This window comes from Acinonyx jubatus, chromosome E2, assembly GCF_027475565.1.
Source record: "Acinonyx jubatus isolate Ajub_Pintada_27869175 chromosome E2, VMU_Ajub_asm_v1.0, whole genome shotgun sequence".
Taxonomy (NCBI): domain Eukaryota; kingdom Metazoa; phylum Chordata; class Mammalia; order Carnivora; family Felidae; genus Acinonyx; species Acinonyx jubatus.
Window position 1 is genome coordinate 13,650,422 of NC_069396.1, and position 15,911 is coordinate 13,666,332.

General features: G+C 38.8%; 1 protein-coding gene across 9 annotated transcripts in view; it reads right to left on the reverse strand.

The window, feature by feature from the left end:
* The window catches only part of HYDIN (HYDIN axonemal central pair apparatus protein), a 438,409-nt gene that overhangs the window by 262,425 nt on the left and 160,073 nt on the right, over positions 1–15,911 (reverse strand). For all 9 annotated transcript variants that reach the window (XR_008293813.1, XM_053211099.1, XM_053211098.1 and 6 more), the window contains 2 exons: positions 10,290–10,491; positions 3,966–4,149 (listed from right to left, as the gene is read on the reverse strand). Coding sequence is in view for 8 of the 9 variants with exons in the window: in XM_053211099.1 (XP_053067074.1) it covers positions 3,966–4,149; positions 10,290–10,491 (386 nt within the window). In the remaining variant the exon portion in view is untranslated. The remainder of the gene's footprint in view (positions 1–3,965; positions 4,150–10,289; positions 10,492–15,911) is intronic.

Here is a 15,911-nt window from a genome sequence, read left to right on the forward strand (position 1 = left end):
TTCCTTCCTCCCTCCCTCCCTCCCTCCTTCCCTCCCTCCCTCCTTTCCTCCCTTCCTCCCTCCCTCCTTCTATTGGTACTGTGGTAGACCTGGGGCACAGATAAGGATAAGGCACTCCTTGACCTTAAGGAGCTTAGAGTTTGTTCCAAATTGGAGAATCAAAACTTGAGTCAAAAAAGATCTAAGTGTCCTACCTCAAAACCCTTATTTTGTGTACAAGGCAACCAAAGCCCAGAGAGATCAAATGGCTTGTTTAAGGTCACAATTGCTATTGGCAAAGCCAGGCATTAAACCCAGCACTCCTGATCTGCTAATTTCCATCAAGGACATCATACTTGTCCCAGCCACTCTACTTAAGATCTGAGGAGACACATGATTCCTCACCATGTCCCAATCTCAACAACCAATCAAAAGCACTTTAATGTCTTTCTTTTGAACATCTCTCACACCTGCCATTTCCTTTGCTTTCTTACCATCAGCAGGCCAATCATCTAGGTCAACATGACCTTCACACATCACCCTGAACTTGCCTGCAGAGATGTTCAGTCTCCCTGGTACTTCCTGCACTAGGACATTTCCCCTGCCTGACCTACACCACCCTCCAATTTGAACCATATGTGGCTACCATGATAACATTTCTAAAACACTTGGTACACATCATACTTCTGCTCCAAACCCCACAATGAATCTCAGATATGCTCAGCACGCTGTGTGGGAGAAGAGGTCTGTACTTATGGGAAAATACCACTTGCACTCTACCCCTTGGAGAATTATTTTCTCTTGAACTAGTATCTCTCAAACATATATGACCAAAGAACTTCCTTTTTGCAAGGAACACACATTACCTCCCCTCAAATCCAGTGGTGGCAGAAACACACTGTGGAAAGCAATAGCCTGTAGGCTACAGTTCAACAGGTTGGCCAGGCAGCCCAGACTTCCTTTATTCTCCTTCCCATCCTTCCAATGACTGCCTGCTGTGGCAAAACTGCTCCATTCATCATTATTTAATACTTTATTTTCACAATTTCTCCAACTGGAAATATTCTACTTCTTCCTTTCCACTTACTTATATCTTATGCTTCTTCCAAAATTCAGTTCAGGTCTCATCTCTTCAATAAATCATTTCCCAACTCTCTCATCCCAAACTCCTGTAGCATGTATTTATTTGTATCAAAAAAGCAAAGTCTCAACAGCAGAAAACACGCATAGCTCTCAGATGGGTCAAGAAGCTAATTAAATGGCAAAATTTTCCCTAAAAAATACCTTTAAATTAATCTACAAGGTAAGATTATATTACATTTCCAAGAACTGGATTTCTACAAAGCAATCAGGATCTAGAAGGAGGGGGAAAAAGGATATTTAACATCAATAACATATTCACTATTACTGACAATGAATTCTGCTTTTTTAACCAGAATAACTTTAGGAAGACACTAGGAAAGTCTCATGCCTTCATTTTCATTTTGCAAAAAATTTCAAGAACCAGCTAATTAATGCTATCATGAGAAGAAAAGTGAATAGTGTACAGAAAGAACAAAATCATTACAGATGCCATAAATACCACTAAGTGAATATTATTCTCTTCCCATTTCTAGTAATTTTTTTCACATGATATAAACAAAACTAGTCTCATTTATTTAAAAGGTAACCTTTCTGCATATCATTATTTAAATTTTTTTTTCTTAATGGTGAAAAGATGCCTTGTGATAATAATGCCCAATTCAGTTCCTATTTAAAGTTAAAAGCAATCATTAAATGTCATATTTTAACACACATGTATCTCCACAATCTCCCTAAGAAGCTTCAGGTTATAGAAGAGCATGTGAAGAGAAGGAAATCTGAGGTACCCCTACTCTTTCTACTTTCTGAATTGAAAATGTACAAAACTCACCTGTGGACCTCCCACCTCCTCCTGACCACCAATGCTTGCCATCCCAGAGCCATTCATTCCCAAAAAGCTATGACAACAGGAGAGCAGTCATCAGCCTGGATCTCCAGTATAAGCTGGGAAGAATCTTGAACTGTCTGTACTCTGGACCTTACTGGTATGTCTAAGATTACCATGACTGATTGCTCTTCCCTGCCTCTGCTCAGCTCAGCTCAGCCCATGCTTACTTGAACTTATAATGCCTTCCTGATCTCTTTAATATCTTCAGGCTTGACCTATCATCATAGGGACCAGTCCTGTTCTTCTAAGACTTTATGTTCATCTTGTTTTACCCTCTTGCTGGTCTAGCACATCATATCTGAAGATCCCTTTGCTCAGATGAGCCCAGTCTTCTGAGGTGAGAGAAGGTTTAGCCTCAAGCCATATCACCAACCTTATTATCCCACATGAACTCTTCACTTTAAGCAAACTAATCCCTTCATGGAGACTTGAATTATCCAAGCCATACACATCCCCCATTTTGTTTTTCAAAAGTCCTGTCCTGTAAGACCCCGTTCAAGGCTCTGCTCCCATGAAACCTTCTCTAATTTGGCTTCAACCTCTGAACTAGTGTACTGACTGTCTTCATCAGAGATTCATGCAGCAGGTCCTGCAAAACAACAGTCCCAAAGCATGTCTCCAAGGAGAAGACTCTCTCTTGGAGAGTTACAGTGCAAATTATCACATTAAAGACTTAGAGGAGCGCCTGGGTGGCTCAGTCGGCTAAGCGTCCGACTTCAGTTCAGGTCGATCTCGCGGTCGTGAGTTCGAGCCCCGCATCGGGCTCTGGGCTGATGGCTCAGAGCCTGGAGCCTGCCTTCGATTCTGTGTCTCCCTCTCTCTCTGCCCCTCCCCAGTTCATGCTCTATCTCTGTCTCAAAAATAAATAAACGTTAAAAAAAAAAGACTGAGAAATCTTACAGCAAAGAAATCTTCCAAACAATATTGAATGCCCTGTTACTGAAACTTATTTAGCTGTGGAATCCCTTTTCTATCTTCTATCCTTTAATAATAATTTGGAAGCACAGATATAAGGAAAACAGGTCTCCACAAGTCAGTGGCATTTCCCATAAGTGATTTTGTATTTTAATGTGTCCATGTGCCCATGTCTTCTTTCCAGCTGGTTGGAGTAGTAATAATCCAGCAGCTCCAATTAGCTTTGGGCTTTCTCAATGTCTATTGCTGTCTTTATCCTCACATCACCCTGTTTGCTAAGTGTAAAGTCATGCACAGTGCCTAGTACATAGTGAATACAGAAGATTTGAGCTACTTTCATTTTGAAGCAGTAGAGAATGTGATTAGGAGTTGGGTCTGTGGAAAATGACTGACCCCGTTCTAAGTCTGGCCCAGCCCTCACCAGTGAGATTGAGGACTATGTCTGTTTTGCTCATTCATGCCTTATACACACACAGTGCCTAGGACAGAACATACAGTTAGTTAAGTATTTATCGAGTGAATTAAGGACAAAGCAGTTCTCAACCCAAATGATTTTGCCTACCAGGAAGACATTTGACAATGGCCGGAGACAGTTTGGGCTGTCACAATTAGCATCTGGTGGGTGAATGTCAGGGATGCTATGAAACATCCTACAATGTACAGGACAAAGAACTATCTAGCCCCAAATGTTGAGAAACCCAGAGTTATGCTGATCAGGGATAAATTTCTAAATACAAACACTATTTGGCTTTGAGCAAGCTGTCGAATTTTTCTAAGTCTTAATTTCCTCATCTGTAGAATGCAGAACTGATTATAAGACTGTAATAAGATAATATATATACAAAAGAGATAAACTGAGTAACACATATGAGATGTTTAACACAGTGATTGGTGCATAGAAAGTATGACCTATAAATGTGACCCGTGAGCATTCTTACTGTCAGCCTTTATTCATTGTCTCATAATGACATGAAGCTTTCAACTGAAATCTTCATGGTCTCAGAACTCACTATATCAATTCTAGAGTGAGTACTTTTATCAAAATAAACTCTGTACCCCCATTTATGTCTCCTGTACAGTCAGATTGTATTTATGTGCTCACCAGTGGCTCAATAGTGAAAATGGTACTCAAGAAGAGCATGCTGTCTTCCTGAACCAGCTTCCTCTGATTCTCAAAGGTGTGGGACAAAATGGAAAGACGTTCTCGGAGTGAAGGATCAATAACGCACTCTTCAAGAAATTCATCAGTCTCATTCTTTTCCTCTTTGCTCAGATCATCACAGACCCTAAAAAAAATAGAGGAAACATGAGATTCATTCTGATGCTCCCATGAAGAACATTGTAAAGGCCTCCCCTCCAGTCCGTCCTGTTAGAAATGGTCTTGCCCATCACCCTGAGGTAGTCCCTCCTTGCCCTAAGTCTGTAACATACAGATGGGTGACTTTGGACTTTAACCTCTTAAGAGCATCAGTTTGCTCATCGGTTAGTCACTTCATTTGACAAACCCTCCCAGGTATCCTGTTCCACTCATGCCCATTTACTTACTCCTGAGCCCTTATGTATATTTAGACAAATATTTTCTTTCAGGTAATTATGTTTCTCAGGCTTCTTTTTTTTTTTAGTTTATTTATTTATTTTGAGAGAGACAGAGCACAAGAGTGGGAGAGGCAGAGAGAGGGAGAGACAGAATCCCAAGCAGACCTCGCACCATTAGCACAGAGCCCGATGCAGGGCTTGAACTCACAAACTGTGAGATCATGACCTCAGCCAAGATCAAAAGTCCGACGCTTAACCAACTGCACCACTCATGCACCCCTCCCAGGCTGTTTTTTAAATATTTAACATTTACCCTACCTCTTACACTTGAAAAACAATTTTGTTTCTTTTTAAACTTGCTTAGATTTTTTTTTAAGTTTAGTTATTTATTTTGACAGAGACAGAAACAGCGTGAGTTGGGGGGAAGAAGAGAGAGAATCCCAAGTAGACTCCATGATGCCAGTGCAGAGCCTGACACGGGGCTTGAACTAACAAAACCATGAAGTCATGACCTGAGCCACCCAGGAGCCCCCGCTTAGCTCTGATTCTTTCTCAGCTGTTAGTCCCCTAGAGAAAAGAATCTGGAACCAGCAAGGACCAGTCTTGGTTACTGATTCTACTACCATTTACTAGCTCTATGACTTTGGGGGTTATTGAAGCCTCAGTGCCTTCACCTAAAAAACAGAAATAATAGAAGCTCCTCCATCATAAAGATGTGTTGACGATTCAACATGAATAAGGACCTGGTGCAGTTCCTAGGACACAGCAGGTACTCAATAAATACCAGTTTTCTCCCTGGGTCAACCATAGGCAATTACCAAGCTGTAAAGCTTTTAAAATGCTCAAACCACACCTAAAGTGAGCTCCTCTTTTCTCTCCTTCTAGCTCTTAACATCCATTGTGGTAAGTCAGAAAAGCAGCCTTTCCCAACCCTCTCCTCACTACCCTCACCAGAGCTGTGCTCACAGTACTCCTAGTATCTGTTACTTCACCTGCACTTAGAAGACTGAATTCTATCTCCTCCCAGGATGTATGACTATTTTCCAGAATTTTACTGGTATTATCAATGGTGAGAGACAACTTATTTAGTTAAGTGAGTGCTTAGTAAGAACCCTGAGTCACCAAATCCCTGTCCCAGCCCCAACTATTTTCTAAATGACTTCATGCAAACCGTTATGTTCAGCAATGTCAAATAGCTCTTTTTTATAACTTTAGCATTCAGGGTCCTTTGGTCACAGAACATAAAGAAGTCAAAGAAATGGGTTCAATGTGCTCTGGTCCCGAGGAAGAAAGCATCAGAGGATGCACAGGCTTCCTTTTCATTGCTAGCTTGAAAGCAGCGTCCAAGGTAACCAGAGCAGCAGAACTTGTACACTGCTGAGACAAATTAAAGAGATCTCAGTCCACAGAAAGAAGGGAAACCACTTACTCCTGTGAGTGGAATTTTTGATACCTACCTTTAGGATACACCCTGAAGAAACAATCATGGATAAAAACAACGACATAGCCAGAAAGATGTTCATCAAAGTGCTAGCCACACTACCAACAGATGTGGGTAAATTTGATGTGAGAGACTGAAGGACCGGTTAAAAAAATAATGGGAATCATAAACATTACATTTCTTTAGGTTATTGGGTTATTGGGAGTGCAGTGTGGGGATGAAATGTCTTGTATGGATCGAGGATGAAAATTCTGCATGAACTGATGAGAATGATTACCTCAAACCTTACAACAGAAAACAAAACAGAACAAAACAAAAATTCCCAAAAGCTCTTCTCCCACACTGTTGGCATTTGTGAAGCACTAACAACCACATAATGCGAAGGGGGTCATGATATACTGTATGTCTCCCTCTGTGCCCTCTGATTAGAGAACTGGAGCCATGGCTGAGAGTCTAAGAAGGGAACGTGCAACACCTTGAGCTGGGCTGACTCCAACAAGTGATTCTCTATACCTCAGTCTATTGTCTGGCCATCTTGTCCTGCTGGTATTCATGGTCTCCTACATTCAGAGGGGGGTCTGTTTTACAGTGAGGAACCCTCTTATCAGAGAGCTAGCCACCTTCAGGCATCAAATACAGTCCAGCCTATAGACTATAGTGAATGGGGAAGAATTGTGTCTCAGGTACAGTTGCATTGAACCAGTAATGTTCCCTCATGTTGAGGTGCTACAGACCCTGCTCCTTTGCAGCACCCTCAAACGACAGTAACTGGGTACTGAGGAGATTAAAAACTAAGAGCCTTGGGCTTCAAGAGAGAAATACTCCCATATCCACACATTTGGCATGGAAAATATGAAGCTATCCATCTTCAAATGTACCGTGTGACCCTGGACACCAGGCAACTCTGTGATGACTATTATAAACTAAAGACTAGAGATCTCCCTTCCTGTTTACCAAGTACCATTCAAGTCTTCAGATTCTTGTACAACCCTATAGAAGAGAAGGGCCCCTCAAATACAAGTAAGATTAAATTTATTACTAGCCACAGGGCAGGTTCAAAGTCCAATTAAAACTGATCTATCTAGAGAAACACATCACTTCCTACACCTGAATGGTGTGGAAAAAAATCCATGCTGACAACTTTGTGGGGGTTCCATCGAGGATTCTTGAAGTTCTTGTATAGAACAAATCTAGAATTATAGCCAAATGCTATTAAAACAATGGCCATGACCATCATGGAGAAATGGGGAGCAAAAATCCTCAAAAGCCCATGCCAAGTCTCTGAATAGAATAAACTGTGATTATAATGAGTATAAAAGAATCTTGTAGGATGTTTTATAATCTCTCAGGACAAGGAGGAGGAGGCAAGGAGAGAGGAATGAATCCTCCATTTCTGAAAAGATTAATTTCTCTGCAAGTCCCAGAAAAAACATCAACAAACATGAAGACCCAAAGGAAAACTTTTTAAAGTTCCACATATCTGATTCTGAAGGTTAAAAAAAAAAGAAAAACGAAACAAATCCCAGAACTTCTTCCTAGGGGGAGTGACATCTTCACTGTCAGAGTCTAGAGCCTAGGATTAGCCCAAGGTCCTCAAATATGGACACGTGTCATGAGGTTGGTACCAATATGTTTTGGTAGGTAAAGAGGAAGTCATCCTTCTTAGAATGGAAATAATAAACAGCCAAAAAGGAATACGGTTTCCTACTCCTCATTAAGGCTGAAATTCGAGATCTCCAAGTCTTGACTCAGGCCACATCATGAAGGTGCTGGAGGACAGAAACCACAATGGCTAGAATAGTCTTGAGGGTATCCATTAAAGCAATTAGCATTCTCAACCTAACAGTGAGCAACTTTCAGCCCCTGTAAGATGAATGCCTTAGGACCAGCTTTAAGCCATATTATAACTAGAGAGCAGCAGGCAGATTCTTGAGTCTCACCTAGAAATCTACACTGACGTATTAAATCTTAGGTCCTTGGGGAGCTTCAAAAGGAAACTGTAGTCTCTCAAAGTATATGCATGAGCCCATTTAGAATAGATCCTCTCTGTTCCAAGTTGAGGAACAAACTAATGGTGTTTGCCTTGCTTTTCAAGAGGATGAGCATTCCATGGCTAGTTACGTCCAGGACAAAAATTCATAACTAACAACATGAACTTTGATTTTTAAAAATACATTAAAAAATGAAAGTTGTGGCAGATTTGGGGACATATCAAGGCACAAGACAGGCATAAAATAGAAAAGACACTCTGGTCAAATAAGCAATTGGGCATAAATGGCTTTGTTTCCCCCCTATTTTACCTCTTGCCCTAGCCATCTGGCCCTAGGAGAGGGGGGGAGGGAGAAGGTAAGGAGCAGCATACTCAATAAACTCTTCACTTAGATCAACCAATCCAGTTTGGAGAAACATGAGTTGGGCTGCCATGATTCCCAAAGTGAAAATGGAAGTATTCTTATTTAGTCATTTGAAACCACTTTTCAAGTTCATTATTTAATGGAGGGGCATAGTCTTAGATGATGAAAGGAGGCTTCCAATCATGGTTATGGAAATGCTATTCCATGTTATTCCTTTGTTACAAAAAAAATACCATAGGAAATAATAGACCGAGAGAGATAATAAAAGAAAGACAACACAAGAGAAAAGGAAAAATAAGCCTCAGAATAATATGAAAGAAATAGGGGCATGAGTATCAGGGGAGGTAAAGTAGAGGGGAAAAAAGAAAGAAATGTCCATCCATGTATAGTTGAAATTCTCTATTCCTGGCATCTCTGATAATAACTGGTTTGAATTTTTTTTCTTAAGTTTAACTATTTAAATTAACTTCCTTAAACACTTTTTGGACATTGGCATGGCACCAATCATGTCTTATACATATAGTCAAACACACATAGTTGAAGCTGAAGCTGGCTTTCCTTCTGATAGTGTGTACCCATCCTCCTAAAAAGATTATGCCCACAGGACAAGCAGGATATTGAAACACGGTTTACTGGCATCTCTGTGTTTGTACCTGCTCTCCTATTTTATCTTTAAACATGCTTGGACCATTCTCATTGTTGGTACACTCATGAACGAAGGAATCAGGACAAATGAAGCAGTGGATGAGCAATTTTCTCTTGCCTTTTGAACTACTGGCATTTCTATGGTATGAGGCAAACTGAAGTTTTTAAGCAGGAAAGCCTTTTCTTTTCTCACTTCTTAAAGATGGCACAGTGGTAATCCAGTGATTAAAGCTCATTGTCTGAATGATAAAGCTTCTGGTCCACTGTGTCCTGCCATTGTCACAGCTCCTGATTCAATTAGGGACAGCACACTGGGGGATTTCTGCCTGGTTTCCATGGACCCAAGACTTTTATTTTTATCACATACTAACTTGGTTTTAAACAAAGCTTTGAAGCTTCCCAGGGCTAATCTTTAATGAAAATGGAGAGGCAAATAAAAAAGGCTGAAATAAATTCCAATGAAAGCAGCAAAAGTGTTAATTCAGGGAGGGTGGAAGGAGATAAAAATGAAATTGGACTTTAAAAGAGGCAGGGACAGACTCGGTAAAAAGAAATACTCAAAATTGAACAGTGATGAGATTAGTTAAAAGAGTTTGGTTTTCCATTTCATTAATTTTCTCCACTGCCTGAAGTATCATTTTAAAAAGTAGAAGATTAAAGATACCAACAAGGAATCATTATTAAATTATATGGTTAGCAGGAATTGAGCAATGCTACTAAAACTGAGAATATAAAAGTCATTTTATCCAAGCCTTTCTTTTTCCTAATTCTTTGTTTTCTGGAAATATTTTTTCACCGAAAAAAAATTCCACATTGATCCCAATCCAAAAGAGGTTATTTTTAGAAACCATGAAATCTGACCAATCTGATTAGGGTTATGAGACAAAATACAGACCTGTAGGTTAGTTTTGAAAGAACAGTGAAAAAATGATATATTCGGTCTTCATTTTTCTTTTAAAGTTTGTTTATTTATTTTGAGAGAGACAGAGACAGTGCAGAGAGAGGGAGAAAGAATTCCAAGAAGGCTCCATACTGTGAGCACAGAGCCCAACTGTCTGGGATCAAATCCACATAACTGTGAGATCCTGACCTGAGCCATAGCCAAGAGTTGGATGCTTAACCTACTGAGATACCCAGGTGCCCCTGATATATTTGGTCTTTAAAATCCAGGAGTTTAGCTACTAATAAATTAAAGCCAGGTTAAGATGAACTGAGGATGGGCAATACTGTGTTCCACATAGCTCTTTAAATGAAATTCTTTAAGTGAAATTCAAGTTTTTAAATTCTTTTCTTTAAATGAAAAAAGGAGCATCATACACTGGAACCAAGCTATAAAAAGCTGACCTTGTTTGAGGTGGTTAAAAACTTACCACAAAAGTCACTGATTTTTCATAATAACTGAACTTTGAAGTCCCCCAAATTATAGCATATAGGTGTTTTTCTTACAAACCTATACTTTTCTCTGTCTTCCTCTTCCTGGGTAGCAAATATCTTCCACTGGAAATGGGCAATGATGTTACTGCGGTTGTGAATAGTTACAGTTCGCTGACTGGCCAGAGATATGTAGGTTTTTTCAGTGATCAAGGAATTCCTGTCCAGCCTTATATTCATGTCTATGGCAGCTCCATAAAGAGATAGAAATATTTTTTCACCTAGAAATTAACAAAGTATAAACACACATTGAGATTTATTCTAGAATGATGCTACTAGGCAATTTTTTTTCCCCAAGATAAAGTGATAGCACAAGCACTAGACATTTTATTCTTTTTTCTCCCCCATCAATCCAGAAATCAGACATGATCAGAAAACTTAAATATTATGTATGGTGTAGTTATAGAGAATCAGACTATCTTATTTGGTCACTGTAAAAACCACATAAAATATGAATTTCTATGGTGGGTATGACAAGACCTTTTCTTCTTTGTAACATTTCTAAATCCTACAGCCTGACCACGAGGGTACTTGAGTTCTAGAATTATAACCACATGCCTCATTTTTATTCAAAACATGAATTGGAAATCCGATTCCTTTTTTAAATAAGAAATTGCTTTTTTTTAAGTTTATTTATTTATTTCAAGAGAGGGAAAGAGATTGGGAGGGGCAGAGAGAGAGGGAAGGAGAGAGAGAATGCCAAGCCGGCTCCAAACTGTCAGCACAGAGTCCGATGTAGGGCTTGAACTCATGAACGATGAGATTATGACCTAAGCTGAAAACAAGAGTCCAGTGCTTAACTGAATCAGCTACCTAGGGCCACCAGGCCACCCACCACCCTTCTTTTTTTTTTTTTTTTTTGATGTTTATTTATTTTTGAGAGAGAGGGAAAGCACAAGTTGGAGAGTGGCAGAGAGGGACACAGAGGATCCAAAGCAGGCTCTGTACTGAGAACACAGGGCCCAAAGGAGGGCTCGAACTCTTAACCATGAGATCATGGCCTGAGCTGAAGTCAGAGGCTCAACTGACTGAGCCACCCAGACTCCCCGGAATTCTGATTCTTTTTTTTTTTAATGTTTATGGCTGAGAGAAAGAGAGAGAACGAGTACGAGCAGGGAAGGGGCAGAGACAGAGGGAGACACAGAATGTGAAGCCGACTCCAGGCTTCAAGCTATCAGCACAGAGCCCAATGTGGGGCTCAAACTCATGAGCCACAAGATCATGACCTGAGCCAAAGTCAGATGTTTAACCAACTGAGCCACCCAGGTGCCCATGATTCTTAAAGTAACTATACCAAGTATATCTGGGAAGAGCTGAACATCATGCAAGGATCTAAGTCCAATCAAAGGAGATCAGAAAGAAAGAATAACTAACTTCATTAGTAAAAAGCTGACTACTTGAAAGGAACCACTTCTTTAAACAGCAGCAATGAAAAGAAAACAAGAATGAAACACACACACACACACACACACACACACAAACACATACATACACACACATTCTATCTGGATTACATAGTTACATAGTAGTTACATAGAAAGAAAACAAAATAAGGACACAAGGGGGATCAGTTGGTTAAACATCTGACTTCAGCTCAGGTCATGATCTCACAGTTTCTGAGTTCAAGACCCACATCAGGGTCACTTTTGTCAGCACAGAGCTGCTTCAGATCCCCTGTCCCCCTCTCTCTCTGCCCCTTCCCTCATGCACTCTCTCTCTCTCTGAAAAATGAATGAAAGAAAGAAAGAAAGAATGAAAGAAAGAAAGAAAGAATTCTTGTCAACTTTTAAACTTTCTGATTAGCTAAATTTAACAATCTGGTAGGTGGAAAAACTCATTTTAATTTGCATAGTCTTAATTATGGGTGATGTGGAACATCTTCTCATCTATTAATTCGATGTGTGTGTGTGTGTGTAGTTTTTTTCTGTGAGAAGCCTACTTTAGCCTTGGTGGTTTTCCTTTTGAGAAGTTTACCTTTTGGTTATCAATTTGTGAGATCTTTTTGATATTAAGAAAATAGTTTTTGGGACGCCTCCGTGGTTCAGTTGGTTAAGCGTCCAACTTTGGCTCATGTCATGATCTCACAGTTCGTGGATTTGAGCCCTGTGTTGGGCTCTGTGCTGACAGCTCAGAGCCTAGAGCCTCCTTTGGATTCTGTGTCTCCCCCTCTCTCTCTGCTCCTCCCCTGCTCACGCTCTGTCTCTCTCTCAAAAATAAACATTAAAAAAATTTAGCTTTTTGTCATACCTGTTGCACTTTTTTCCTCTTTTAGATATTTGTATTTCTTTGTGACTCTTTCCTAAGTCTTTTTTTCTGAGTCTTTATGTAGTCTAATTTAATTCTTTTCTTTGTGGCTTTTCCGACCTGGGCCAGTTCACCCATCCTTAGGCAACCTGGTGGTCCCCCGCTCCCAGGAAGTCACCATATTGATGCCGAACTTAGTGCGGACACCCGATGGGCGTAGCGCGCTACAGCCCAGAACTTCTGTGCTCAAGCGATCCTCCGCCTCAGCCTCCCGAGTAGCTGGGACTACAGGCCCGCGCCACCGCGCCCTCTTTTCCTTATGACTTTTAAAAATAAGTTTATTTATTTTGCAATTACATTCTTATTTCAACTTCCACCTTCCCTTTAAAAAAATTTTTTTTAACATTTATTTATTTTTGAGACAGAGAGAGACAGAGCATGAACGGGGGAGGGTCAGAGAGAGAGGGAGACACAGAACGTGAAGCAGGCTCCAGGCTCTGAGCTGTCAGCACAGAGCTCAACGAGGGGCTTGAACTCACAGACCATGAGATCTGACCTGAGCCAAAGTTGGAAGCTTAACTGACTGAGCCACCCAGGCACCCCATCCACCGTCCCTTTAAAAGTAGCTCCTTTGAGGAGGGCACCTTTTGGGATGAGCATGGGGTGTTGTATGGAAACCAATTTGACAATAAATTTGATATAAAAAAAAAGTAGCTCCTTTCTTAAAGAAACAAAGGAGACCATAAACAGGTCTGGCTCATTGTACTATTTAAAATGAGACATACGTGATTTTTTTTCCCCCAGCAATGATACTAAACTACCAGGCCAAAATTTTAGGAAAAATAGGACCAAAAAGATCAATGAGCATGCATGGAAGAACATATATGAACACATATAGAGAAAGTTAACAGAGTTAAATATTACACTGGAATTGTCTGTATCTTGCAGGGAACTTCAGTCCTTGGATGTGGCAATCATGGACTGGTTTCACCCTCAGAAGCCTAGCATAAGCAACTCATTTCTCTTTAGAGGAAAGTACCTGTATATCCAAAAGGTACAGAGATTTCAAAATTTTCAACATTTTTTAGGTACACAGCCCAATATAACCAGGACAAAACTCCATTTATTTGAATGAGCAGATATAAGAAAAACAGAAACAGATTAACAAAGAATTATATACTAGAATCATCACATAGACTGAAAACAAACTACACTTAAAGAAACAAAAGATACTGAGAACAAACTGAGGGTTGATGGGGGTGGGAGGGAGGGGAGGGTAGGTGATGGGCATTGAAGAGGGCATCTTTTGGGATGAGCACTGGGTGTTGTATGGGAACTAATTTGACAATAAATTTCATATAATTAAATAAATAAATAAATAAATAAATAAATAAATAAATAAACAAAAGATGAACTTGAAGCTATACAAAAGGAGTGGGAAACCAAACAAAGATCTAGAAAATGTGAAAAAGATCTTATGTGGATCCTGAGAAACTTAACAGAAACCCATGGGAGAGGGGAAGGAAAAAAAAAAGGAGGTTAGAGTGGAAGAGAGAGCCAAAGCATAAGAGACTCTTAAAAACAGAACAAACTGAGGGTTGATGGGGGGTGGGAGGGAGAGGAGGGTGGGTGATGGGTATTAAGGAGGGCACCTTTTGGGATGAGCACTGGGTGTTGTATGGAAACCAATTTGACAATAAATTTCATATATTGAAAAAAAATCCAAAAAAAAAGAAGGTACAGAAAAAAAAAAGAAAATGTGAAAAAGAGTCATACTCTAGGCTCTTATAGAAATAAAATAAAATCAAATCACCTAAAATTTTAAATCTCTAAAAAAAAGATTAGTAAGATAATTTTAATAATTTTATCAAAAATTAGTTAAATGGATTGTGGTTCCGAAAATACAAAAGGCAATGAAGAAGTAAAAATATATGAAAAATGAACAATGAATGAGTAAAAGACTAGGTAGATGGAGTGAAAATGTATAAAAGTGTTTAATTGGAAACTTGGAGAAGAAATATATAATAAAGCAAAGACAGTATTTCAAGAGATGATGGTTATGAGTTTTCTAGGATTGATTAAATGTATCAATTTACAATTCAAAAAGCCCAACAAATGTCAGGTGGAATAACTTAAGAGAAATTAATACATGAATATATTGTAGTAAAAGAAAACTAAAGAAAACCAAAGACAAAGAGAAAATCCTAAAAACAGCCAGAGGAAAAGATAGATATATCTTCAAAACAGACAGATTATCTTCAAAAGGATGCATGGTTAGAAATACAGCTACCTTTTCAACTGAAACAATGGAAACTAAAAAACAAACAAACAAACAAAAATGGAATGGCTTATTCAATGTGATGAAGTAAAAAACAATGCCAACCAAAAAGTTATAGTTTTTCATTCTTTTTTTGTCTATAAATATCTTTGTTTTCTCTTTATTTTTAAGGATTTTGTCAAAAAGTAAAGGATTATAAATTAGCATTATTTTTCTTTCAGCACTTGAATAATACCATGTTACTATCTTCTGGCTTCATAATTTCAGCTGAAAAGTTTCTCATCAGTATTATTAGTATGCCCTTTAAGGTAATGTGTCTTTTTTTCTTCTGACTCCTTTTAACACATCCTCTTTGCTTTAGTTTTCAGTAGTGTTTGTACTAACAAGTGGTTGCTAAGCTTTGTGAACCATGAATTAATGTCATTCAACATTTTGGGAAAATTCTCAGCCATTATCTCTTAAAATATTTTCTTACCCCACTCTCTCCTCTATTTATATAACTCCAATTATATGCATGTTGACCTTTTGACTGTGTCCTGCATGGCTTTTGCTTTCTGCTCTATTTTTTTTCCCATTCTTTTTTGTTTCTCTCTGTGCTTCAGTTTAGATATTTTCAGGTATACTAGCCCTGTCTTCTGCTATGTACATTCTACTATTAAGCTAATACAATTAGTTTTTCATTTCCAACATTGTATTTTCAGTATAACATTGGTATTAAAATAGGCCAATACATAAACTGATTACACTTCTGAATATCAATGTAAAGCCCTAAAGAAAAAATTAACAATCATAATTCATCAACACATTAAAAGATACTTCACAACCAAGTGGAGTTTATTTCAGGAATGAAAAGATGGCTCACTATTAGAAAATCTATTAATACAGTATAGATCTAAGGAGAAAAATTATATAATGTTCTCCATTGATGCTGAAAAAGGATTTGACAAAATTCAAACCATATTTTTTATTTTAAAAATTCAATAATACAGGAACTGAGAGAATTAAAACATAGTATAAAGTCTAATTAAAATGGCATTAAGAAACAGATCAATGGAATAGAATTAAAAGTTAAAATAGGCCCAAATACATGTTGGAGTGTATTATATTACAGAGTCAATT